The sequence below is a fragment of the Balaenoptera musculus genome, chromosome 9 (genome assembly GCF_009873245.2).
Source record: "Balaenoptera musculus isolate JJ_BM4_2016_0621 chromosome 9, mBalMus1.pri.v3, whole genome shotgun sequence".
In the NCBI taxonomy this organism is placed as follows: Eukaryota; Metazoa; Chordata; class Mammalia; order Artiodactyla; family Balaenopteridae; genus Balaenoptera; species Balaenoptera musculus.
In genome coordinates this window covers 59,587,920-59,614,703 of record NC_045793.1, presented here as the reverse complement: position 1 = coordinate 59,614,703, position 26,784 = coordinate 59,587,920, and the positions used below count along the sequence as shown (strand labels likewise).

Genomic DNA, 26,784 nt, shown 5'->3' with positions numbered 1-26,784 from the left:
TAGATTTCATAGAAGGTCCTAGGGTCTTTTTTTTTTTTTTTTTTATAGCAGGTTCTTATTAGTTACCTATTTTATACATATTAGTGTATATATGTCAATCCCAATCTCCCAGTTCATCCCACCACCACCCCCCCTTTTCCCCCTTGGTGTCCATACATTTGTTCTCTACATCTGTGTCTCTATTTCTGCCTTGAAAACTGATTCATCTGTACCATTTTTCTAGATTCCACATATATGCATTAATATACGATATTTGTTTTTCTTTTTCTGACTTACTTCACTCTGTATGACAGTCTCTAGGTCCATCCACGTCTCTACAAATGACCCAATTCCATTCCTTTTTATGGCTGAGTAATATTCCATTGTACATATGTACCACATCTTCTTTATCCATTTGTCTGTCGATGGGCATTTAGGTTGCTTCCATGACCTGGCTATTGTAAATAGTGCTGCGATGAACACTGGGGTGCATGTGTCTTTTTAAATTATGGTTTTCTCTGGGTATATGCCCAGTAGTGGGATTGCTGGGTCATATGGTAATTCTATTTTTAGTTTTTTAAGGAACCTCCATACTGTTCTTCATAGTGGCTGTATCAATATACATTCCCACCAACAGTGCAAGAGGGTTCCCTTTTCTCCACACCCTCTCCAGCATTTGTTGTTTGTAGATTTTCTGATGATGTCCATTCTAACTGGCGTGAGGTGATACCTCATTGTAGTTTTGATTTGCATTTCTCTAATAGTTAGTGATGTTGAGCAGCTTTTCATGTGCTTCTTGGCCATCTGTATGTCTTCCTTGGAGAAATGTCTATTTAGGTCTTCTGCCCATTTTTTGATTGGGTTGTTTGTTTTCTTGTTATTGAGCTGTATAAGCTGTTTATATATTTTGGAGATTAATCCTTTGCCCGTTGATTCATTTGCAAATATTTTCTCCCATTCTGAGGGTTGTCTTTTCTTCTTGTTTATAGTTTCCTTTGCTGTGCAAAAGCTTTTAAGTTTCATTAGGTCCCATTTGTTTATTTTTGTTTTTATTTCCACTACTCTAGGAGGTGGGTCAAAAAGGATCTTGCTGTGATTTATGTCAAAGAGTGTTCTTCCTATGTTTTCATCTAAGAGTTTTATAGTGTTTGGTCTTACATTTAGGTCTTCAATCCATTTTGAGTTTATTTTTGTGTATGGTATTAGGGAGTGTTCTAATTTCATTCTTTTACATGTAGCTGTCCAGTTTTCCCAGCAACACTTATTGAAGAGACTGTCTTTTCTCAAGGAAGATTTCTTAAAGAACAAACAGTTCATCTACTCTTCAGATAATATGTATTATTGGGCCAAATCAGAGCCGAAGAGAAACAGATTATACCACTTCCTCCCACTCAGTCACTTCCTGCAGAAGAACTTTCTTTTTCTGCATTTTTCTTTGGTTTGAAGATATCAGTTAATCTAGAAAGACTTTATAAGAAATGGTCCTAAGATAGGCATTGCTACTTCTACTATAAGAGAATTCTAATCATTATATAATAGTGTACTTCATTGTCACTGGGACGTTGGTATCTGATTTAGAACTAGGAATAGTCATAAATCATCTGAAAAACCTATGTATTTTGCCTCAAGGACTCTGTGAACTATATAAATGGAAATGGTTCAACCTGACTAATAACAATATGTGGAAGAGAAATGGGCACTCGAAACCACTGGGTGACATAAATAAATTTCTGTATTACCAAGAAAAGCCATTCTGGTGGCAACTTGGCATTAAGTACAAGTCCCCAAAATAGTCATATTCTTTGATCTAATAATTCCACTGTAAGAAATTATCCTAAGGATAATTTATTGCAATATTTATTGCAACATTACTTTTAATAATTTAAAAAGACCTAGAAACAAAGGATATGTTCCAAAACAAAGAATTAAGTAAATTATATAAGATCCATAAGATGAAACAGTAAATAAGCATCATTTATGGAAAAATATTTGATGACATGGGAAAACCCTAATAGTACACTTTTAAGTATCAAGAACAGGAATTTAACACAGTATACATCCTACAATCCCAAATACCACAATACTGGGATTAGGAAAGAGTTTTTGGCATCTATACAAATCTGTATTTTCTAAAACTCTATAATGAACATAAGTTGTTTTATTTAATAAAAACTTACATTTGACAAGTACATTCACTTTGACACTGGTCTCACAACTATAAATTTGTCATAGGGAATTAAAAAGGTAAGTCAATGTACTAGGTGTATTAGGTAAAACATGAGAACATATAAAATTGACCTGTTTATAATACATCAAAATTAGAAATTATAATAAATTTATAAATTATAAATCTACAATTATATTTCTTGTTTTTCATGAATAGGAGAATATATTTTCCAAGTGGTCAAGTCCCTAAGAGACTCGCAACCAGAAAACAATGGTTTTCAAGTCTCAGTGCTTCAGGGTTATTGTGGGGAGGCTGTAAATAATGACATACTTATCTCCAACAACGAAGGATGTTCCACAAAGCAATGAAGAATAAAATGCCTGTGGACCCTTTCATCACTGTTTCTGTTTTACAAGTTAGGGTTCTGAGAAGTTAATTTGGAAGAAGAGTTTTTGTGGTTATCTGCATTCGCCCCCTCAAGATCCATTCCTGGCCCTTTTCTGACAGCTCCTGCCTCAGGAGGCTAATCTCTTCAGATTTCAAGACTGAATCTCCCAGGCTCCCCTGCCTGGGTTAGGCTGATGGAAGGCATCAACAAGCGGACAGAAGGGTCTTGGTATATACCTTACCCCCAGGATGTAGTTTTTAGCAGTGGTTGCATCTTACAAAGCTGCAGGTGTTGAATGGCCCTCCTTCAAAAAAAGGTAATCTCTTTCCCTCTTTACCCATTAAGCCAAAAGATGGTAACAACTTCCCCTGTGGCCGGTCCCTCTGCACTGCACCATCCCTTGGTAGTTCTGTTAACTCTACTCAAAGTTCATTCGCTAAACTTTCTTCAATTAAACCACTTGTGAATATCATCTGATCCCTGTTGGAACCTTGTCTATTTTAGGAAAAGAAAAAAAAAAGCCTTTTTAGAAATCACTGCCTTCGAGGAAAGTCAGGTCCCAAAACTTTCATAAAGCTTTACAAATATAACCTTGACACGAAAACTGCAAATTTAAGCTATAGCTTGAAACTATGGAACAGACAAGTTAAAAACTGTCACTATGACAAATAACAAGCATTTAAATTAATGACTGTGGAATGAGATCTACTTAACTTTTGCCTTGAAATTCAATGAGATTCAGGACAATCTGTTACTGAAAGGCTTTCTTTAGAAAACTGATTATTCTTAATACTCTTTTCAAACAAATATATATACTTAATAATGAAATGGACAGCTATAGAAAAATATTTTGCAGATCAGCAACTTACCTCTTTGAACTTGTGACTGAGCTTGCTTGTGTCCAGGTCTGACGGGGAAAACATGTCCTCATTCTCAGGCAGCTCGAAGACTTCAATGGCGATGTCACTGCCAGGAAGAACAGGTCCTACCTCATCCTCCTCTTCATCTGTGGCATATTCTCCTGTCTGAAAGGAAGGGGATTTCAGAAATCCAGCTGTCCTGACCCATGTGGAGGTGGGTTATTTTAAACTATTTTACAAAAGAGAAATAAAATATGTCACCAAATGGTAAAAGTGTTAAGTAGGCTTTTGAGTCAAGCATGCCTCATTCAGCCAATGTTACAAACAAGTGTTAGTTCAAAGATCCAAAGTCACATGTCTATGCCATTTATAAGTGCATTTCTAAAAATCTAATAGCATCAGCAGTATCTTTAGTAAAGCAACAAAATCTTTATTTTAAATCAAAGTGTTTGATGTTTTTACTAAATAAAATTATGTTGCTAAGGGAAATAAGTAATTCCTTTAAATTCCCACCACCTGTAGTGAATAAGTCACCCAATATTGACAGCAGGGAAGAAGGAAGGGGAGACCAAAAGATTCATCGAGTTGGAAAGGACCTTAATTAAGCCTTACAAAGGTTTAGTAGATTGATTCTCCTAAGTTTTAGAGTTCAGTCAACTCTGTTTCATTTGTTTGTTTAACTAACATGGTAGTTAACTAGTGACCTAAAGGATTAACCAAAGGTTTCTAACTTACAGCCCACACAGGTGTATTGCTTTGCCTATACAGTACTACTTTCATAAATCTCAGCATTTTGGCAATGTTAAAAACTTTCACCTAAGATTCTAGATTTCCAGTTTTTCTTGAGAAAGCCAAAGATCTGGCAATATAGGCACATTACCACATGATAACCACTGGCCAGAGTCAGCAGTCGTTGTCCCTTTACACAGGTACACTTTCTAATACACCCTAACTTCCATAATTCATTATTCTAAGCTGTTAGCATCACTCCTTCGTGATACCCACGGGCCCCTGTAGGTATGTGAGTTCATGACCCTTGGAATAAACATTCCTCCTCACCACTAAGTTCCTTAACATTATTAGAAAGTAGCTCCTCTCTTGGCAGCATCAGGCTATGAGACTCTAATTCAAAATAATTGTTTGAAATCTATACCTTCTGATGTAATTTAAAGATAAATCACTGAGTCACAGTGTTGAAAAACAAAGTTCATTTAATTCACCCCTGTTCCTTCAGGTAGTATTACATTTAATACATAAAACAGCTAGGGATTCATATTGCTTTTAAAAAAAATTTCATAGTGTACTGAGTGATCTATTCCTTTGATTAAAGAGGCTTAGCATCTGACTGTTATTTTTTCTTTTGGTTCTACACTATATTCTTCTTGCTAAACCTGAAACGGTATTTACTTGACTATGTTTGCAAATGAAGGAAATCCAATCCTTAACCTCAACGTGATAATTCCTAATTTCTGGAAGACCATTAATGAATTGCCGTCTGACTTCTCTCTTTCAAAGTAAAATAATTCTAGTTTCCTCGTAGGTCTCATTCTCTGTAATTGTCTTTGCGCCTGTACTCTGACTTCTCTCCAAGCTCTTGGTATTTCTCTTAAATTGTGGTGTCCAGAAGTAGATACAATTTCTATTAAGGAATCTGGCGGGCATTGACCACGATGAACAAACAAAGGATGCCTCAGCATCCTCAGACTCTTTTTCCACACACAGAGACTATTATCATGAAGACTTTGACTTTGGTGGCATTTGTGTATATAAGTAAGGTCAGGATATTTCATATAGTGCAGTGATTTTACATGTTAGTTAGAACCCCCCTTCCCCCGCACAGCCCAAATATAATCAGCAATGCTTTGACTGAAAGGGAAAGAGGTGGATGGCCTCCATCTTTTTTTTTTTAATTTTTTTTATTTTTGGCTGTGTTGGGTCTTTGTTGCTGCGTGCGGGCTTTCTCTAGTTGTGGTGAGTGGGGACTACTCCTTGTTGCGGTGCGCAGGCTTCTCACTGTGGCGGCTTCTCTTGTTGTGGAGCACGGGCTCTAGGCGTGTGGGCTTCAGTAGTTGTGGCACATGGGCTCAGTAGTTGTGGCTCAGAGGCTCTAGAGCGCAGGCTCAGTAGTTGTGGCGCATGGGCTTAGCTGCTCCACAGCATGTGGGATCTTCCCGTACCAGGGCTCGAACCCGCGTCCCCTGCATTGGCAGGCAGATTCTCAACCACTATGCCACCAGGTAAGTCCTGGCCTCCATCTTTATACTATATAGCTCATCAGCACCTGGAAACCTAGGGGTCTTTAGAAACCAATCTGAAGGGAATTCCCTGGTGGTGCAGTGGTTAAGAATCCGCCTGCCAATGCAGGGGACACAGGTTGGATCCCTGGTCCAGGAAGATCCCACATGCCGCGGAGCAACTAAGCCAGTGTGCCCCAACTACTGAGCCTGCGCTCTAGAGACTCTGAGCCACAACTACTGAGCCCATGTGCCACAACTACTGAAGCCCACGCGCTCTAGGGCCCACGTGCTGCAACTACTGAGCCCACATGCTGCAACTAGACCCAATGCAGCCAAAAATAAATACAATTTTTAAAAAAAGAAAGAAAGAAAGGTCTGAGGTCTTCTGCCAGCGTTCAGTAGGAGGGGCAGGATGGGAATAAAGACGCAGACCTACTACAGAATGGACTTGAGGACACGGGGAGGGGGAAGGGTAAGCTGGGACGAAGTGAGAGAGTGGCATAGACTTATATATACTACCAAATGTAAAATAGATAGCTAGTGGGAAGCAGCCGCATAGCACAGGGAGATCAGCTCGGTGCTTTGTGACCACCTAGAGGGGTGGGATGGGGAGGGTGGGAGGGAGGGAGACGCAAGAGGGAAGAGATATGGGGATATATGTACATGTATAGCTGATTCACTTTGTTATAAAGCAGAAACTAACACACCATTGTAAAGCAATTATACTCCAATAAAGATGTTAAAAAAAATAATAATAAAGAAAGAAAGAAAGAACCCAGTCTGAAAATGTCTAAACTGTAAATACCATTCTAAGTGTCTTTGGCACTGGCAGGGCAAGGTAGCTGAACAGTGGGGCTGGTTGGTTCCAGATTGCTTCCATTCATGGTATGATTAGTTCCTATAAACCTTAAAAGGACTCTAATCCCAGACTTGGTATTTTTTTTGTGTGATATTCTGTAAATTAATTCATCTCCTATTTATACATATTTTTAGAACTAATAGGTACTTTATGAATCCCAGTGATGTTAATTAATAGAAATGTAGCAAGGCTGGCAAAGTGCACAATCTCAAGATAACCTGATGAAAGTTTTGATTTAGAGATATAAAACTCTGTGCTTATTTTTGACCCTATAGTTACAACTAGCAGCAAAGCCGGTTATTATGAAGGCCTAAGCCAGGTACATAAAATTCACTTCTATATCAGATCAATTTGATGACTATCATGAATGACTCAATAAAATCTTAAGTTAAATTTAAAGTCCGATGACAATGCAGCACATTTTAAACATAAGAGTTGAACTGAGCAATTTGATTTCCCTTTGCCAGCTTGAAAATAGATACTTCTTCACCATATCTAAGGGAATGAACATTAAGCATGTGCCTAGGAGGGGGCCTAACCTATAACAGGATCTTAACAAACATTTTTAAAAGAATAAATCCAAGAACGCCAATTGCATTTACTTGGTAATATCTATAACCTGCTATAAGGAAGTTTTCAATAATATCAAGAAAATGCACTGCAAAGTCATTTGATGAGAAGGCAGCATTCTATCACATTTATTTTTTTAATGCTCCTTTTAGTGAATAACAGGATAAGGGTTTGTACAATATATACAATTCTTACCCCTAAGTATAATTCTGGCTTTGTTACCCATTTGAGTCATCAAAATTATCTCCATAAGTGAAAGTTATTAATAATTCTTTTGATTCTTTTACTTTTTTTTTCTCTACCGGTCTCTCTCCTCAAAACCCAAATCACCTGCAATTCTGCTAAAATTTTTTATCTTTCATTTCATCTTTCCATTTACTAATGTTTTCTGTTTCTAATTAGTCTCATAAGCATCCTGAGGACAAGATGTATATTTTACTGTCTTGATTCTACTTATTACTTACTAGAGACTCTGGATAGGGTGTTTAAAAACATTACATTGCCATTCTCTCTCGCAGATCATTTACCACTCCCATCCTAAATAGGCTTTAGAATAAAGGGTGCATTTACTACAGAACCTCATAAACACCTGGAAGTTAAAAAGTTACATTTGGTAGACTTAGAATATGTGTTCTTCTGATTCTTTTATCTTTGTGGAAAATGGACATTATTTTTATGGTAGTCTGCAAATAAAACAAATTACATGGAATGATAGGTTAGCAGAATTTCATAAACCTCAAAATTAAATTGGACTGAATCTGACATTTACAGAGGAAGATGGACAATGTTGTACCCCCCAAAAGTTACTACAACAAAGTATTTCCAGTGGTATCCAGGTCCTTCTCTTTATCTCTTTATTCTGAAAAGATTCAGCATCTTTCAAGTAAACAGAGACTCCTGAAAGTTCTTCGTCCCAACCTGCAAATCCACTTTAAATGAGGCAAGAATAGTTCTTGCCTTTTCATCTTCTTGTCTACCTTCTTGATTAACATCTTATACTTTTTAATGGCTTCCCAAAAAGGGTCAAAAAAAAGAATAGTGATTGTTTTGTAACTTACTATGTGCCCACCACTGTACATTCCTTAAAAAACTAACTGATATAGGTATTACTATACCATGTTAACCTGAGGAAACTGAGGTTCAGAGACTTTACCCAAGGTCAATTAGTTATGTTGCTGAAGCTACACATCTAACATATTCCAAAGCCCATGCTCTTTCTTCTATGCTATCCTGCTTACAGTCTACAGAACTAAAGCTTTGTAGAAAAAAAGATGGAAATAACATTCCTTTCATTTTTCTCCAACCAAAAACCCTGGTGCATAATCCTATTGTGTTGAAATTCACCCTCCACATCTTTGAACATGATCATTCAGTTCACTTTGAAGACTTGCACCTGCCTGCAATGAGCTCCAAAGTTCCTGTCCTCTTCTTTTCTCTCATAATATGCTCACCCTGGGCAAGTGCATAGAAGTCCCCTTCAAAGGTTTGGCTCACGGGCATGCTGACTGCTGTTTCATGCACGCTTTCTTATATAAACCAGAACCAGAGCATATAATCTATAGAATTAATGCAGTGTCTTAAAATGGATGAAAAAGATTCTTGCAGGGCAAAATGAGTGCTAAGGTCCTCTAGATTTTTATGGTTTTTCTCTTTTACATTTCCTTCTCACATCTAATTTTCTTGAGCTACCAGTCTTCACTGAATCTTTGCAAAGCATTGTATCTGCTTTCATGGACACAACTTCCTTTATACTCATATGCTATTGGAGGATTTAATATTTTATTAAAATACATAATTACAATGTTAAGTACAACTGACAGGTTCTGCCTCTTCTGGTGGCTCTGGTGGGACCAGAAGCATGTAGACATATTAGAGCCTTGAATACTCAGGAGGGCTGTAGATCTCAGTGTAGGTTTTACAGAAGGAACAGATAGTATCTGTTACAGTGGTGAGTTAAGTGGTGACCAATTAAAGAATCTTGGTTTTGAAGTCACTTAGGCCTGGGTTCAAATCCCGGCTCTTGATATTGGTAAAGTTAGTTTTCAGATCTAAGTTTCAATTTCCTCATCTATGAAGTGAGGATAAAAATAGTTCCTTAGTATAACAAGCTTGTCATGACATTAAGTTAGGTGGTACCTGTAGAGTGTTCAACACAAGGTCAGGCACGTGGCAGTGCTCACAATAAGTGATCACTGCTGCTGCAGTACTTATACTACAATAGCAACAGGCTAAAGGCTTCATCAGATCTTGTAACCAGACATCTGCTAACTTTTGGTCTCATAAATATAATGTCCTAGAAGACCTTGCCACATGAATCTTTTAAAAGCAAACTGGTCATTTCTGAAGTAAAACTCTTCCTTTCCCTAAACCTGCTCCTCTTCTTGGATTCCCAGTTTTGGAGTAGGTACCAGCTTCTACCCAAGGCCAAGCAAACTTCCAGGCCTCTGTTCTCCTCACTGATCGACTCCCCTCCTGCCCCGGCGGTCCGAGATGAATAGCCATCTACTTAGCACATGCCGTGAAGCTGCTGGCGTAAGACTCTTCTAACCCACTCCTTTATGTTTCCATGGCATGCCTTCTGTCACTCAGGAAGCTCGGCTGTTTTCATATCTGCCTCCTCCCAACTACTTCTTTCAACTGCAGGTTCCCTGAGAATGCCAGGCATAATCTATCCCTGTGATCCCAGTGTGGCTGGCACACTGCTTGGCATACAGTAGGCGCTGAACAAATGTTTGCTGAGTGAATTAATACAGTTTTAGCCACATCTGCACAGCACAGCAGAGCCTGATTTTCCTGTTAATGCTCAGCTTTCAAGTAAGAAATACAGTGAAGCACAGCTGCAGCTGGGGCCTAAATGACCCTGTTGGGGATTTTCTCTTGCTGTTAGGTTCAACCATTAGCAGTAATTTTTGCTGCAGCAATGTTTGTTCTGGTAAATTCAGGGAAACTAAATGGTGCTAATCATAAAAATAGCCTTAATTACGCAGTTTTTATTGGAATTTGTTTACTGGAATTGAATTTGGTTATATATATTTTCAGACTCAGTTCTGTGGGAGAATAGAAGAGAGTTGCTTTTTCTCTGGAGGAGAAAGACCTCAAACTAACACTTTAATGTTTAAAATTCCTAAGTCTGTGCCAACCATCCAGATGGCTTTCAGCAAAAGCATCCCCTTCCCTGCAAAGGCATCTCTCTTTCCATTTTCTGTCAGTTGACTTCTGTGTGTCCTGATTTTGTAGTGTTGCGCTACTTAGTCTCTTTTCCCATCACTGGGAATAACAGCACCTTCTTCATAAGGTGGTTGGGAGAATTTCTAGTAGTGATATATTCAAAGTATTGATCACAGTGCCTAGAATATGCTAAATGACAAGATGACTTTATGACTACGATTATTTTCACTGTGCCTCGTTTCTCCAGGACAATGCCACAGAACAGTACAACAAAAAAAGAGCATGGCTTGGGGGCTGGAGAGACCAGGGCCCCAAAAGAGAAAAAACAATGTCATAGCTGTATGATAGTGGGCAAGTCATTTAGCTTGTATCTTCCGTGATCTCTTCTATAAAATGGTTCAAAAGATACCAATCTCATAGGTATTGAGAGGATTCAAAGAAATAAAATATGTAAAACATCCAACATGATGGCCCAAGATATGTATTCATTTCTCTCGTTTATCAAGTCATTCAAAATTTTCTTGTCAGTCTTTGTTCTCAGAATGTTTTCTGACATTTCACTCCATTCTTACTGTCTAGTCGTCAAATCAAGAAACATCTAAAATCTCTATCTTGAGTACTCATAAGGCCTCTTGTGTTCCCTGCCTTCAGATGCTCAGCTCCTCAGGTCACTGATAATACTGCTAGCAAATTATTCTTCCTAAAATTCTGACCAGATAGATATAAGATTTGCCTATAAAATCTTCTGTAACAATTCAAACTCATTTTTCCCTTCTTAAAATTGTTACAGCAATTGTGGTAGACCATTCAAAAATCAGAATTAGATATTACAGAGTTTTAAAGTTTTTTTTTAGTTTTTTTCTCCCTTCCTTTTCAAAAGTATACTCCTCAAAAGCAGGGACTCTCTTTACCACTCTGGTAGGTAGGCTCTAAAATGACCCCTAATGATCCCTTCTTCCTGGACAATCATGCTCTTGTATAATCCTTTCCCTTGAATGTGGACTGGATCTACAGACTCACTTCTTTTTTTAAAAAAATTTATTTATTTTTTATTTTTGGCTGTGTTGGGTCTTCGATGCTGTGTGCGGGCTTTCTCTAGTTGCGGCGAGCTGGGACTACTCTTCGTTGCAGTGCACGGGCTTCTCATTGTGGTGGCTTCTCTTGTTGCGGAGCACGGGCTCTAGGCGCACGGGCTTCAGTAGTTGTGGCACATGGGCTTCAGTAGTTGTGGCACACGGGCTCAACAGTTGTGGCTCGTGGGCTGTAGAGCGCAGGCTCAGTAGTTGTGGCGCATGGGCTTGGTTGCTCCACGGCATGTGGAATCTTCCCAGACCGGGGCTTGAACCCGTGTCCCCTGCATTGGCAGGCAGATTCTTAACCACTGCGCCACCAGGGAAGTCCCTACAGACTCACTTCTAACAAGCACAATACAACAAAAGTGATGGGGTGTCACTTCTAAGATTAGTTTACAAAAAACTGTGACTGGCATCTCTTTTGTCTTCCTGCTCTTGAAAAACAAGCCACCATGTTGTATGTGGCCCCATGGAGAGGCGCACATCACAAGGAACTGATGTTTCTGGCCAACAGCCAATAAGGACCTGAGGCTTGCCAAAAGGCACATGAGGGAGCTTGGAAGTAGATCTCCTGCATTCTGCCAACAACTGTGAGTGAGCCTGGAAGCAGATCTTCCTCCAGTTGAGCATGTATATGACTGCAGTTCTGGCTGAAACCTTATTTTTGGCCTTGCAAGAGATCTTGAGTCAGAGGTATCCAGGTAAACTGACCCACAGATACTGTAATGTGTGAATACTTCTTATTTTAAGTTGCTGAGTTTTGGTGGTAATTTGTTATAGAGCAATAGAAAGGGGGTACTGCCATAACAAATATAGAAAAACAGGGAAGTCTGGAAACAGGCAGTGAATGAAGGCTGGAAGAATTTTGAAGAGTATGTTAAAGCAGCCTAAATTGCCTTGAAAAGACTGTAAGTGGAGATCTGGAAGGGGGATCCTTGTTGTGTAGTGGCAGAAAGCTTTGCCACATTATCACCTTCTGTAAGGAAAATGTAGGAAATATCCCTACTGAACTGAGTGAGCCAGGGAAGTAGATTTCCAAAGTGCTGAAGGCGCTGCCTGATTTCTTCCTGCTGCTGCTACTAAAATATGACAGAGATCAATTGAGAGGACTGTTGAACAGAAAGGAACCAAGACTTGATGGTTCTGAAAGTCTTGATTCTAAAATTAAGAAATGGTTTCCAAACAAAGTTCAAATCTAGGATACTGTCATGGTCTAAAAATGAAGCAGCAGCTGTGACCATTAAACTCTTTTGTTAAGAATTTTGAGCTTAGGAAACTCAAATTTTTTATAATAGGTGGTAAGCAAGTCTGTCACCTACCCTGAAGAGAGATACTATCTCTATTTTCCAAGGTTGTTCACTATACAAATATCATTGAAAAAATAATCTGAAACAAAGGCCATCATGCCTCTGCTCACAAGACATGCAGAGAAGTGAGAGAGCCATGGGGGAATTGTCTCCCAACAATATCCACCCTCATTTCTACATTATCTTGGCAACTGGTGAATTTTTCCATGAGTATGACATTCCCTTGACTACACTGATAAGTGTGACCAAGACTGGCTAGGACCAAAACTGTTCAGTCTGTCTCACAGCATATAATTAAAACTACTATTAAAAGAACTCCAAACAGCAGAATGAGCCCAACTTGCAGTACCGAGATCAACCATACTCCCCAGGCTTCCAGACTCTACTGGCTAAACAAATCCCATAAACCATCAGGGTCTACCTTAGAAATCTAGGTGGCTTTCTCCTTAAGCTTCTTCATTGAGTTTTCCACTTGGTCTAAGGTATTAATCCAGATATAGCAGGAAGTATCAGTGATTGCACAGACTAGGCATTGGACCACAGGAGGAAATCTAGGGTTCAGGGCAATTCTATCACCCATATCAACCCTGGCCAGTGAGTTGAGGTCAACCTGAATGCCTTCCAGGATAGAGGTGGTGTCATTGATAACATCACCTAAAGTTTGGAACAAATTTTGGACCACCTTATCTAATTAAATGACTCCAAACCTAAGAATAATTGCATATAAATAAAAAGTCAGCTATCCCCCAGGAAAGCAACCCCGATTAACTAAGAACAGCCTCACTTCGGAGGGATCTCTAATGTCATCTGAGGGCTACATGATCTGATAATTACAGTGTTTCTTTTAATACATGAAGGTCTCTTATGACTACCCCTAAGCTTCATGAAAAGTCTCAAGAGTTTGATCAATTGCCACAATTTGTTTCTATAGTTTGCCATCCTAAACTTTAATCTGTAATTTTCCAAGTGACAGACCAACAGGCTGTTGACAGCAGCTCAAAAGTCAGTAAAAATATCACAAGGTTCATCAAGGGGAGTACTGGCCAGAGTTATAAGTATGACCTTGAATTCTGCCCAATGAGCAAAGTGACCATGTTCATTTTTGGGTCTGCATAGCTAGTGCTGAGGTTGGAAAGCCTAGCAGATGGAATTGGACAGCTTGGCTGAACCATTGGTGAAACAAGCCCAGGCATTTAAGGAAACCTCTATGAACCAAAGGCCTCATTGAGCTAGAGGCCTTGTTTCAGGAGGATAGTAGCAGATAGTTCCCCCCAAATAAAAAGCTGCTACTCGTTCATGTAAATCTAAGATGCTGCTGGGCCAGGCTAACAGCTTTCTTGAATCTATCACTTCCATTTGACAAGCAAAGTCTGTTGGGCCCTTCCAACCTTATTGATCAGTGAGGTCAAGCTGACCCACATCAAACTGAGAATATTAGGCCAGAGAGTGACAAGGCCTCCATGGGTCAAGCATTCAGTTTCAGTTTCCATAAGAGCTTAGTAGGAGGTTAATAGCTACCCCATCTCCTCTTTTTTTGGTTGCTGCATCAGGCATGCAGTGTTGTGTTGAGAAATGGCCTGAGTATTCTGGCAGCCATTAAGTGTTTAAATAAACTGCGATTTACCCTTCTCTTCCTGCGATTCTGTATTGTTTCTGCTGGACCACCTGGAATAAAACAGGGAGAGTCATCTACATATCCTACTATCACTTCTCTATATGTGGCAATCCTTGAGTGGGAGAATCTCCACTGTCACTAATGGCACAAAAAACTGCAGGCATATAAGAAATCAATTCCATTGCAGATTTAGCAGTGGAAGCATAACAGCTTTACATTGCATCTGCCAAAAGGGTCCCATCCACCCTTTAAAGGCCTCTTCAGCTTTCCTTCTTGCTTTGGACTCTGCCCAAACCACATCAGTTGAATCTGGATATTCTTTCTCACTATGGGATCAGGTGAGATGCTGACTGGTGAGCCAGTATCCACAGAACCATAAAGTTTGAGTGCCTCCCCTCCCAAAGTTTCCCAGTATATTCAAGGGGTTCGTATAGCATTTGATCTCTCTGGAGGACAAAGAGATCTATCGTAGCCTGACCCCTCATCATCTTTCTAAAAGCAGCTGAGGTTAGGGTAGTAAGAGGGGGCATCAAGGGGTACGGAGGCAGAGAGAAGCTCTGTGCCTGTAATAAGGTGCCGTAATAATTCATTTTCAATTATTCAATTGATTCAACCATTCAATTTCATGTAATAAGTAATAGTGCATTTTCAGTTTTGAGCAGTGCAGTGGCTAATATGTTTTAACCAAACTTCCAATGTCTGTGGTCCACCTAAAGCACTATGCAGGGTGAGTCATCATTACTGATAAAACCAATTTAGCTTCAGGGAGTTTTTGACTCAGAAGCCTTATCCTTGACTCCTACAACAGGGACTCTGTTATGGAGTCCATCTCAATCTGGAGTCCAGTCATAAGTGTAGTGTGAACATAAGGGATGGGGACATTTTTCAAGTGGTAATGCTGACTGCAAGAATTTATCCAGATTGTTTTGAACAAAATAGTGTCTCATTCTCTGGTGAGTTACTTTTATCAGCATTATAGACCAGTTAGGATCCAAATACTCATCCATGGTTTCCCACAGGAGTTTGTCAATCTGAAAGAAATCTCCCTGACAGGGCTAAACTTCCCTTATAGCAGTCAAGACCCACTGCAAAAAGCTTCACGACATTTTACTGTCTGAGTGAATCTAAAGTTGGCATGATAAACTGCAGGAGGGGTTGAGTCAAAAGGCAGCTCAACTGTTGCTATTTCTCCTTAACTAGCATTATGTTCCTTGTCCCATAATCTCCCCAGTGAACCAGCCAAAGTTTTAAGGATTTACCAGGCTTTTGACTATGACAATGACAAATTCCTTCCTTTCATGCTCAGTGTCAGTATGTATCCCTGTAACTGCTGTCTGAACAAGGTCAAGACCTTCTTCTAACCCAGAATGGGTCTTCATACTAGTTGATTTTTGTATCACGATTTTTGTGTTGGTATCTCAAGCCACAATTTCCGAAGAGTGATAAGAGAGCCAGAGGATTCCTGCACATGCAGGCATGTCAGTAGAGACACCCAGACATGCCTGGTAACCTGCATCTTTCATAACAGGCAGTAAGTATTACTGTCCTTACTCGAGAGGGAAAGTCTACCTGTATCTTCCAAGACTGTTATCTATACAAACACTTGAACAGATAGTCTAGAACAAAGGGCAGTCAATGCCTCAGAAATGTTAGAGCCTTGGAGAGAATTGTTTCCCAATTTATTTATTTATTTATTTTTTACTTATCAAAGTCTTCTGGTGTTGACATTTTACCCACTCAAATGAAGCACAGAAACCTTATTTCCCTTTACCCCGATTATTATTTAATGGAAAAAATGTCTAGAAAGTCAGCTGATTTTTAAAGTCCCTACAATATTATTCAGTTTACCTTTTCAAAGACTTTCCAACCATTATTCCTTTCTATATACTCAGCTCTGCAGGTAAACTGGTCTTTTTATTTCTTGAGCACACCTAATATTGGCCCAGCTTCTTAGTTACAGAAAACAAACAATAACAACAAACAACTTCTTGCTGATAAAAATTGAAACCATAAATCTCAAATTCATGCTTTTACTTTTGTATGTCCTTTGTTGTGATGATTCTTTTATACTATGGTTATCTGGCCTTTTGACAGATTGCCTGGAAAATGATTTAAATTCTTTACCATATATATTTATTGTTTCCACAGCAAAATAGCAAGCTTCTTGGGAGTATAAACTATATTTTTCTATGACTCAATATTTCTAATTCAATTCCTCTTAATAAATGATAGCTACTTACTAAGACATAAATGCCATTGTCTTTAAATCTCTGATAAATATATTCTATATGAGGAGGGAACCAGTGATCCCTATTTTTCCCACTGAGATCCAGAACTAAACAGTCAACAGACCAAAGTAGACCTCTGTATTCAAATGTCACATTGCAATTTCAAATTGGCAGCCTTCCTTGAGTTTCATTTTATTTGCCAAGGAAACAATGAAGCACTTATTCTGATGCCAGCAGGACTGTGGGAAGAGACTAAGAGATTTGTATTTCCCTAAATCTTTAATCTGCAGAAGAGAACAACTACACTGACCAAGTGGCACATGTTATTATTATCTTAATAATTCTTTAATCATACAACGAATTGAATCTTGGAAAATATGGTGTATTCATATAAAAATTGACTCATATGATTGCAAAAATGCTGATTATCACATAGAACCAGAAGTTACAGCTACAGAATTTATAGTAAACAAAAAAGTAAAACCAACAAAAATATTATTGATGGTATTTCTATGGATTATCTACAGATTAATAATAAATATAATCTCAAACTTATAATTCCCTTTGAGGGAGAATAATTTTACTCCTTTCCTCATTATGGCTATCTGGTGGTTTGTGGAAGCAATTTCTTCTTGAGAAGTGTCTGTAATACCAGGACTCAAAAGTCTTTACGTCAGTTTTCCTGGCATCTTTAAACTGGACAACTCCAGCTCTGATTGCATCTAACCTTTCCCACAAACTCCCGTTACCCTAGGCTATTTACAATGCATATTCTGTTCCAGCAGGTGTGAGGCTGAGTGGAGAAATCTGTAATCTTAAAGAAGTACTATGAGAGTCCCACTTTGAGACACAGAGTCTCAAGTCATTTTATAGGTCCTTGGAGAGCAGGAATCATGTCATATTCACTTTATATCCACATAACTATTAAACATAAGCAATTGGACATGGCAGATTTTAGTTTTCTTCATTAAATATTGAGTTGACACAAAGAGTATTTATGAAATATACAAAAAGTATAATGAATAATGATGTAACCACCACCGGTTAACTAACAACTTAAGAAAAGGAGCAGTACCACTACATTTCAATTATAATCCTCTCTGTGTGCCTCCCTGATTCTATTTTAGTCGCCTGCCCTTCGGAATAATTCTGCTGAATTTTATTATTCTTGTTGTTCTTTAGTTTTACTATATTTTTTTAATGACTAAACAATGTATCATTAATTTTTACATGCTTTTAAACTTCATATAAATGGAATCATGTATTCTTCTGTGCCTTTCTCCTTTTAATGGTATGCTCCTGAAATTCCTCTAACTGTTGTGAACTGCAGAAACAACTTCTGTGTATCATTCCACTGAATGAATATACTACAATATATTTACCCATTCTCTTCTTGATAGAGATGTCAGTTGTATCCAATTCTTTTCTATTACAAGAATGATATTATACATGTTTTACATCTCATGAATTTAAGAATTTTACTAAGGTGTTTAGGAAGAAACATAATTGTTGAGTCAACTTTACTAGAGAATGCCAAATTGTTTTTCAAAGTGAATGGGACTATTTATACTCCTATTGCAGAGAATAAGAGTTCCTTTTACTCCATATCCCCACCAAAACTTAAAATATCCAATTTAAATCAATTTAGTAGGTAGGAAACAGTATTTCATTTTGGTTTTTAACTTTTACATTTTGATTCCTAATATGTTTGGGCATCTTTTCATGTGTTCGTTGGCCACTGAGATTTCTTCTGCTACGATATGACTATTCAAGCCAATAGCCCATAAGCAGTCTTTCCCACTGGCTCATGGAGGACTCTTTAGATAATTCTCTTTCAGTTATTTAGTTTTCAAATATTTTCTTCCAGCTTCCGGTATGTCTTTTTGCTTTCACAAAGGCATTCTTTTGATGAATAGAAGTTCTTAATCTTAATGTCAATTTTCTCAATTGTTTCCTTTATGGATTTCCTTAACATAATGAACCATTTCTTACACTGAAGTCATAAAGATATTCTTGTACACTGTCTTCTAAATTTTATAGTTTTGCTTTTCACATTTGAATAGTTAATCTATCTGGAATGTAGCCCATGGGGCTCTAGCTTTAAGATGGAGTTCTTCAATTAGAATTCCACTTTGGGTGGGCCGTGGGCTTTTTCTATTGTAACCCAAAGCAACACCAGTTACAGTATAATCATAATATAGAGAACACTTAGGATAAGTATGACATTATGATAGAGATATGAAAGAAGCCAGACATTAAAAAGTATGTACTTTATGATTCCATTCAAATGACATTCTAGGATTGACAAAATTATAGTGTCAGAAAGCAGACTGAATGCTTTTTTGGGGCTGAGAGTGACTGCAAAGTTCTATAAGGGAACTATTTGAGGTAATGAAAATGTTCTGTATCTTTATTGTGGTGGTGGTTATTCATCACACTGTTAACCTAAACACATTTGAAATTGGTGCACTTTATTGTATATAAATTATTCTTCATTAATGTTGATTTTAATATGTGAAATATGGATATATAGTAATAAAAATTATCAAATTACACACTTAAGATCTGCACATTTTGTTCTATGTCAATAAAATAATTTTCAAAAACCCCTTTAAAATCCAGAATTCCAAAAATCAATTAAGAGTTTTTACCACCACCCTTACTAGCATCAATATCAGTTTAAAATAAATGGATCCCTTATCAGACCAGGCAAACCTCCACAGTAAGGCATCTTTAGGATGTCAGTCCTTGGTCAGGTCACCATTTAGTTTTTCCTGCTGATGAAAATGTATTTCTATGATTGAAGGCTATTTCTAAGTTAATACAATGGGCAGGAGAAGATGGTTATCTATGCAGTATTGATCTTGGCATCATTTAGGCCATTTCAATTATTCTGTTTCTACTACATGTTTATTCAGTTATGACTAAAAAGTCATGTCAATGTGAGTCACCAGGTTGCCATTTCTAAGGTTCTAAAGGTTTTCAAGGAATGAAATATGCATATTTATTTTTTTGGTTTTACATGCAGAAGATTTTGGTGCAGTGTGATAGAGATAGGGTCTTCTTGTAAATTCACGGTCTCTCAAAACAATTAAAATGTGGTAGCAAAAGCCCACAGAACGGTGCTAAACCCCAAAGTGCCAAAGACAAGTACAGCTTATTCCTTCAGCCCTTTCCCTATCTTCAATCTCTAGTCTAACTAGGTTTCACATTTCTTTTATCCCTGTATTCTATGCCATTCTTCCTTCACTATTTCAGATTATGTTCCTAACTAAATTTCATTCTCCTCATTTAACTCTACTCTCCACTTTTCATATTAATATCCTTTGAGTGATTCAAGTCAGTTCAATTTCTTGGCTTCCTCTAATCTGCCCAGTGCTGTGCTCATCCCTGTATGTATTAAAAATCAACCAGCTATCGAGACCTGTCATTGAAGACATTACAAGCTTATGGGTAAACAATGATAGAGAGCGATACACAAGGTGCTACTGACTCAATTAAGAAAGGGCCCTCAGCCCAGCTGAGAGAGCCCAGGAAAGCTTTTTGGAGGAGACAGATGAAATCTAAACAGAGCCCTGAAAGGTGAACAGGATTAGTGGGCACAAAAGAGCAAAAAAGAGTGTATGGAATGACATTCAAGGTAGAGAAAACAGGAGGAGCAAAGGCATGGGAAACCACAGGATCCTTATGGCCCACTGGAAAGTTAGTCAGTTTCCCAGGCTAATAAGGCCCATCTCTCACTATGCATTTTAGCATTTTAGAGCTTTTTGGTAAAAAATTATATTCAATTTATAAATGTTTTTAAAGTTGGAAAAATGCTGTCATTTGTGTTTGTTTCTGTGACATTTCTGTAACACTGCAAACTCTGCAGTTCATCACTAAATTGTTCTAGCATGGTTTCTAGAAAGTAAAAAGTCTATAATCTCAGAGGAATTTAATGGCTTAGAAGTACTTGATGAAGTGTATCTGATATTTCATATTTGGCTCATGAATTAATATGACAATGTGGTAGTTGGAAAGAAAATAAGAAAACATATTCAAATCACTTGAATTATGATAAACAAAATAAAACTAAAAAAATGAGCTACAAAAAGATGGCATTATTTAGGCAAAGGTTTCTATTCTACTAATTTCCCTTTACATTGCACATCTTCCTGTCTCTGCTCCATGTTATAAATAATAATGTTTCTATACACAAAGAATATTTCTAGAGAGGACCTTTCAAGTAGAGGAAGATGTCCACCTCCTGGGGATAGTGCACTTATGTGTGTGTATATGTGCGTGTGCACGCACGCATGTGTACACTGCTTAGGTAAGACCAAGAATGGATACAGTCTTTAACTGAATGTCTTCCAAGCACCTTATGATTCTGGGTTTCAATGACAATGACCACAACTATAAATTTGGGGATCACAAACCAAAGGACATAATTAAATTAAATAATTTTAAAGGTCCAGTCAAACTGGAGTCTGTAAACAAGCTGTTTTTCTTGTATTGTACTTCTATTCTTCTGGCTCCTTTAATCACCATAAAGCAATCTCCCTTTTTAATATACCTGACTTTCCATTTCTAAGTTATTCTATCGCTGTTACTGGCAGCTAAAGATAGTGAGAATTAGTTTATGATTTAAAGTGTAAAATCTTTTTACACATTTCAGTATGCCTACCATATAAATTGTGCAAAGAAGTACTACTATAAGTTAAATATATACACGTTTAGTTTTTTGAAAAATTAAGAACTTTGTATCAAACGATCCTTTTCTAAAAAGATAATCACTAGATTTAAAGACAATATAAGTCACCGTGTACGTTATATTTTATAAACATCATACAACTCTGTTGTTGGATATCTTTTTTTTCCCTTGAATATAAATCACAAAATATTTAAAATGTTAGGGGTTTAAAACATCCATGGTTAAATATTAGGAAGTGAGTCCAAACTGCAGAAACTGTGCCTAAAATATGTGCTATGTTTCAGAGTTAATTATTTTTCAATTGGTTATCTTCAAACTATTATTCAACATACAAAACACATGGCTCTAGAGAAGTTCTTCCAAGCACAGAGCTAGTTAATAAGACACATAGAATATTTAACTTCACACATGAAAGCAGGAAGGTACAGATAAGCATTATTTTCCACCAAAAAACAAACCTTAAGGAAATAGTTGTTATTGTTATTGCAGTTGCCAGACACTCCTTGCAATTCAGCCACAGTGTTCTAAAATGGTTGACAACAAAAATTAAAAAAGGCTTTTTCCCCCACTAGAGAGAGCAGCCTAATGAGAGAAAAAACACTGAAGTTCCAGTGCTTGCTGTAACACGAACTTTCAAGAACTAATACCCCTAACGCTTAGTTTCTTAGCCCTATACACACAGCATAAAGCCAGTTCACATTACTAAAAGGCCATCCATAATAACTGCAGTCTCTTGTTCACACGACACCAGCTGCTTCCAGACAGGGACAGCAAACAGCATGAGTCAAGTTTAATGTTATCCCTTTAAAGCTTTTCACATAAAAATTACATTGTTGTAAACCTTTAACACATGCAAACCATAGCTTCCATTGTATTTCTGTCTCTAATTATTACATATTAACACAAGCAATAAAAATGCATATCCATGTAGGCAGTTGCTCTAAATGGTATTCAGTACTTTAAAAGATTCTAATAAAAAATGTTGTCATGATACAGTTGTTAATAATAATTTCCAGTAATAAAAACAAATTATGAAAGAAAGATTAAATTATATTTTAAGAGAAGGAGCCTCGGTTTCTGGAGTGATGATTAATCTTGCTATGAACTACTACACAAAGCGGCTTTGAAATGCCATTATACTCTAAGACTTTAAAGTGTAATAAATATTATATTTAAAGAAGCAAGACCAAAATAATCATATAATTTTAAAAGTGTATGTAAAATAATTCATTTTAATGTGAATGACCATTATATACTTTCTAATTAAAAAAAGTGGTACAGTACCAGTTCATACTTCATTTCCAGTCTGAGCCCACAGGGTTTCACATTGCATATTGCTCTTTGATAGAAACAGATACCCAAAATATACATACATGACCTACGCTACACAAAACATATACCAGAATTACATCATCTCACCATTAAAAGGTAAACATTGATAACTGTGGCGTATGAATGGAAATTAAACTTGTTATTGAAAATAAAATCTAGTTGAAAAATTTACCATACCCCCAGAATTTCATGGGATAGTGCTGACTGTCTGAGGGGTTTACTGAAATCCTCCATGGTTACCTTTCAGATTGTTTTAAAAAAAAAAAAAAGAAGGAAAGAAAGAGAAATGAACAATAATTCCATACATCCAGAAGTACAATCACCCAATCACAGATATATTCAGATCTACGTTTAAAATTTTTCAGTGGTTCAGATTTATACTTCCCTCTTCTTTACAGGATCCTCCCTTTTATTTTTCAGCCTTTAGGCAGAGCCATTTTAACTTTTTTAAAAAATCATAATGTTTACCAGAGAATGAACAGAAACAGGAATGCAATTCAAACTGAACTGGGTGTTTGCTTATTTTAAACTCTATTCTAGTTTAAATATTTGAAGGAAAAAAAACAGAAAATTCAGAAGTTTAAATGAAGTTTGGGTATTATCTATATATTTTAAATTCTACTGGAGTATGATTTATAATTTCTTAAAGCATTAAAACAGATGTATGTAAGCACACACAATACATAGTAAGGTATTCTTAATCCTAAATATGGTTCTGATAAGACGCCCCCTGAACTTTTACAATTTCAGGATATATTTCTCACATTGCAATGTTTTCCCTGTAGGCAATTCAAGCAAGCAACTCCCCTCTGTCAATGTGACAGGTTCCAAGTTAGAATCAATCTTGGATTATTTGACCAAAACCAGAGCTATCCATTCTTCGGTAGACAAAGCTGATCTAAGTGCTGGCTCTGGAAATTAGTTGGATGAACATGGTTGCTCTGCATTTAATTAGAGGTTTTCCTGGCTGGCCCAGGGAATGTCACAGGGGATGTTATCAAATAAAAACGATTCTAACTTTGGAATCATAGGATGATTCTATAAATGATAAGAAAAACAAGAAACCAAGTGATTGATTACACAACTCAGGGTTAGCAAAGATATGTAAATCAATAAATTGTTCAATTACATATAAAATTAAATCAATTATTCAAGGACCATTTACTCACTGGATAACAAATACTGGTTCTTCTCATTTCCAGTATGTCTTTTACTTTTCATTAACACAGAGAGAGAATAAATAAAAAATAAGGACATAACACTCAGATCAATCAATTTAACAATATCTGGTTAAATTGTAACCAGATAGTAAAAAATTAGTAAAAAGTGAATTTAATCAAGTAAATAAATTAACATGTGTACACAAAAGTAGATTTTTACTATTTGCAGGGTTTTCATCTCTCCGATGCACAGAAAATTAATGGTAGGTTTTAGTTGGGCATGCTTTGGTGAGGCAGTGTGTAACACACAAGAAAGGGAAAAAGGTACGTCCGAGAGGAACACGAGAGAGAAAGAAACAATGGGAAAGGGTTCCTTGACCTTTTCAATAAAGTGAAGGTTACTTGGAGTAGCATAATAGCAAGCACCTGCTTTCTATTTCTACAACTTACAGACAGAAGAAAAAGTTTAACCTAAAGCTAAACTCTGTTTTTTTGTAAAATAGTTGTATACTTAGCTATTCTTCGCTTTAAGCCCTATCTTCATAGGCTACTTCTGAATTAAGTATTTACCTATAGTAAAATAATTCTGCAAGTTTTCAATCCCCCTATTATTAGAAATATAGAACAAAGAATTACAGAGCCTAAGTATTACAAGAAACTCCATAAGCCAAAACAGGAATCTTCCTTCCAGCATCTCTTGTTCCCCAGTTACTCTGTGTGTGCCTAAAAACAGACAGACCCATCAGTCTACTCCATTCAAAATCAGCAGTGTGTTGCAAAGAGTCCAGGCCTTGGAGTCAGGAAGACCCTGTTCCCATCCTAAATCTGGCAACCACTAGCTATACCACTAGCAAAAGCCTCAATTACTACGTTTTTAGGAAAACAAAAAAGATCCTTCTGCTTGCTGTAAAGATTACATGAAATCATGTAGGAAAGGCACCTGGCCAAGTGCCTGGCACTGAATATTTATTTACCTTCCTTGCCCCTGAGAATATCTGCTCAGGTGACAATCAACTAACTCTGCTTTCCTTATAAAAACAGGCAAACAAACAAAATCCATATGATGTACTCCTAAGTATAAATGTTGAATGATAAATATTCCTTTTGCATTTAGTCAAATTTTTAAATTAGAGAAAATCTTATATTAAAAAAAAGCTTTAGCTGCTTAAGTTGAAAACTTTGGGGGATGAATGTGATCAATTCCTCAAAATAACTGGAGGAAGTATGTAGTAAATGATCTAAAAATTTCAGTTGGGAAGCCTCAATTAAAGAACTATCTTATTTCCCCTCTTTCCTTGTTAGACCTGATGCTTTATTTCACAGGCTCATGGAATATTAGAAACTGGAAGGAATTTAGAGATTTAGTCCAATACCTACCCGTACTTTAAAGCAAAGACACTGAGGTCCACAGAGACTGAAAAATTTGGCTTCCTCACCTTCCACCACTTGATGTCACCCGTACTCCCCTGAACCTCAGATCCAAATTCTTTCTAACAGAGTGAGCAGGTAAAAGCCAAACCTGCCGAGAATGATTCTACAATCCTAATTCAGGCTTGAAGCCAAAGCAAATCAGTGTCTCTGATAAAACACAAAACTGAAAACTAGGGAAGATGAAAGTTCAAATATTTGAGGAAATCACTTTTTTAGTTTCGAAATCCAAGATAACATTTTCATATATAATATCGTAGTATAGTAAAAAAAAGAAAAACCAAACTTGCCATTTAAAGTGAATTCTGAAAGTGGAAAACTAAATCAACTAAATAGAATTCTAAGAAACTAATTCACTCAAGTGAAGAATTTCTAATGTCTACTCTTAGATCAACAGTTAACTGAAGCACCATTTTAAAATTTTCTACTATAATAAAGAGAGAATACATCCTCATTATACTACAAACAGATGAAAAATTAAGATACATTTGGGTTAGAACACTCCAGACTAAAAATACATGAAAAATATTTGAATGTCTCTTTATTGATCTTCACTAGGTCCTGCTGGCTAGAAACCAAAAAAAGTTCTGGAAAAAGAATATATTCAGATGAGTAGAGGTTGAACATATGAAGTTACACTATCCTTACTTCTATCAGCTGGTATGAAGAAGAGTAGTCGTTTTACCTGAATATTTACTATGTTTATGAAATACTGCAACTAAATTGTTGATGGATCCTTTGACATGCCAATGTGAAACATATGCATGTTTAAACATGTTTATAATAAAGTATGTTGTCCCATTTTATCAATGTACATTTGGCATTTACATTAGAAATAGACCAGCATCTGTCTTATGTTACAACACACAAGGGTTCCATAGAGAAGTTTTCACTTGGGGGTTAGCTTCTATTCATTTGCTTGATCTTCTACAGAGAGCAGGATGCAAAATTATTCCAGTATGTATCTACTCTATGGAATATGTGCTGGTGGAAAAGCTTTGTTCTGCATTATGTTAGCACAAATCATAGTGAGCAGATCCAAAGAACTTTCTCTTCCTGGGGGGGAAAAAAACCTGAAAACACTCAGCAATTTTCAGTACTTTTCTGTGTATGTTTGTGTATGTGTATGTGCCTTTTCACTCAAAATGTTTACTGATTTTTTTGAAAAAGCGTTACATACTTATTGTAGAAAATTTAGAAAAAATTGAAAAAATATAAAGCAGAGAGAGAAAATCACCTAATTCCAACAAAAAAATAGCTACTATACACATTTTGGTATTTTTACCCTTTTTTGTTTCAGTGAATTTATCTTAATACTGTGGTAAAAGAGGACTTATTTGATCCAGAAGTCTTCATACTGTAAATATGATACCATTACTTGATTGATAAGCTAATAACAAACACAAGTAATATTTCCTTTCTGTGAGTTGAATGTCAACACATTCTCCTTGAGAAACTGCAAAGACCTGTCATACTGTTATACGGTAAAGAGAGTTTTATCAAGTAGGGATGTAGAAAGAAGAAATGAAGGAAAAAGAACGTTTGCAAATGCAACTTACCTCATCATCATCGGCATCATACTGGGCATAGTGCTGTTCAAGCAGCTCTCTCTGGCGCCTTTCTTGTTCCAGCGTCTGGCTTATCAACTGGGCAACCTCACTCACTTGTCCTGGTTTTTCTCGCCCAATAACAAATCTATACAAAGGTTAAAGAAAACTGA

At 37.0% G+C, this 26,784-nt stretch overlaps 1 protein-coding gene across 10 annotated transcripts in view; it reads right to left on the bottom strand.

The window, feature by feature from the left end:
• The window catches only part of PPP1R9A (protein phosphatase 1 regulatory subunit 9A), a 288,124-nt gene that overhangs the window by 69,982 nt on the left and 191,358 nt on the right, over positions 1-26,784 (bottom strand). For 6 of the 10 annotated variants that reach the window (XM_036864289.1, XM_036864281.1, XM_036864284.1 and 3 more), the window contains exons 6-8: positions 26,624-26,759; positions 21,603-21,668; positions 3,404-3,559 (exon numbers count right to left, since the gene is read on the bottom strand). In XM_036864289.1, the coding sequence (XP_036720184.1) occupies positions 3,404-3,559; positions 21,603-21,668; positions 26,624-26,759 (358 nt within the window). The remainder of the gene's footprint in view (positions 1-3,403; positions 3,560-21,602; positions 21,669-26,623; positions 26,760-26,784) is intronic. The other 4 variants (XM_036864290.1, XM_036864291.1, XM_036864287.1 and 1 more) reach the window with 1 other exon arrangement.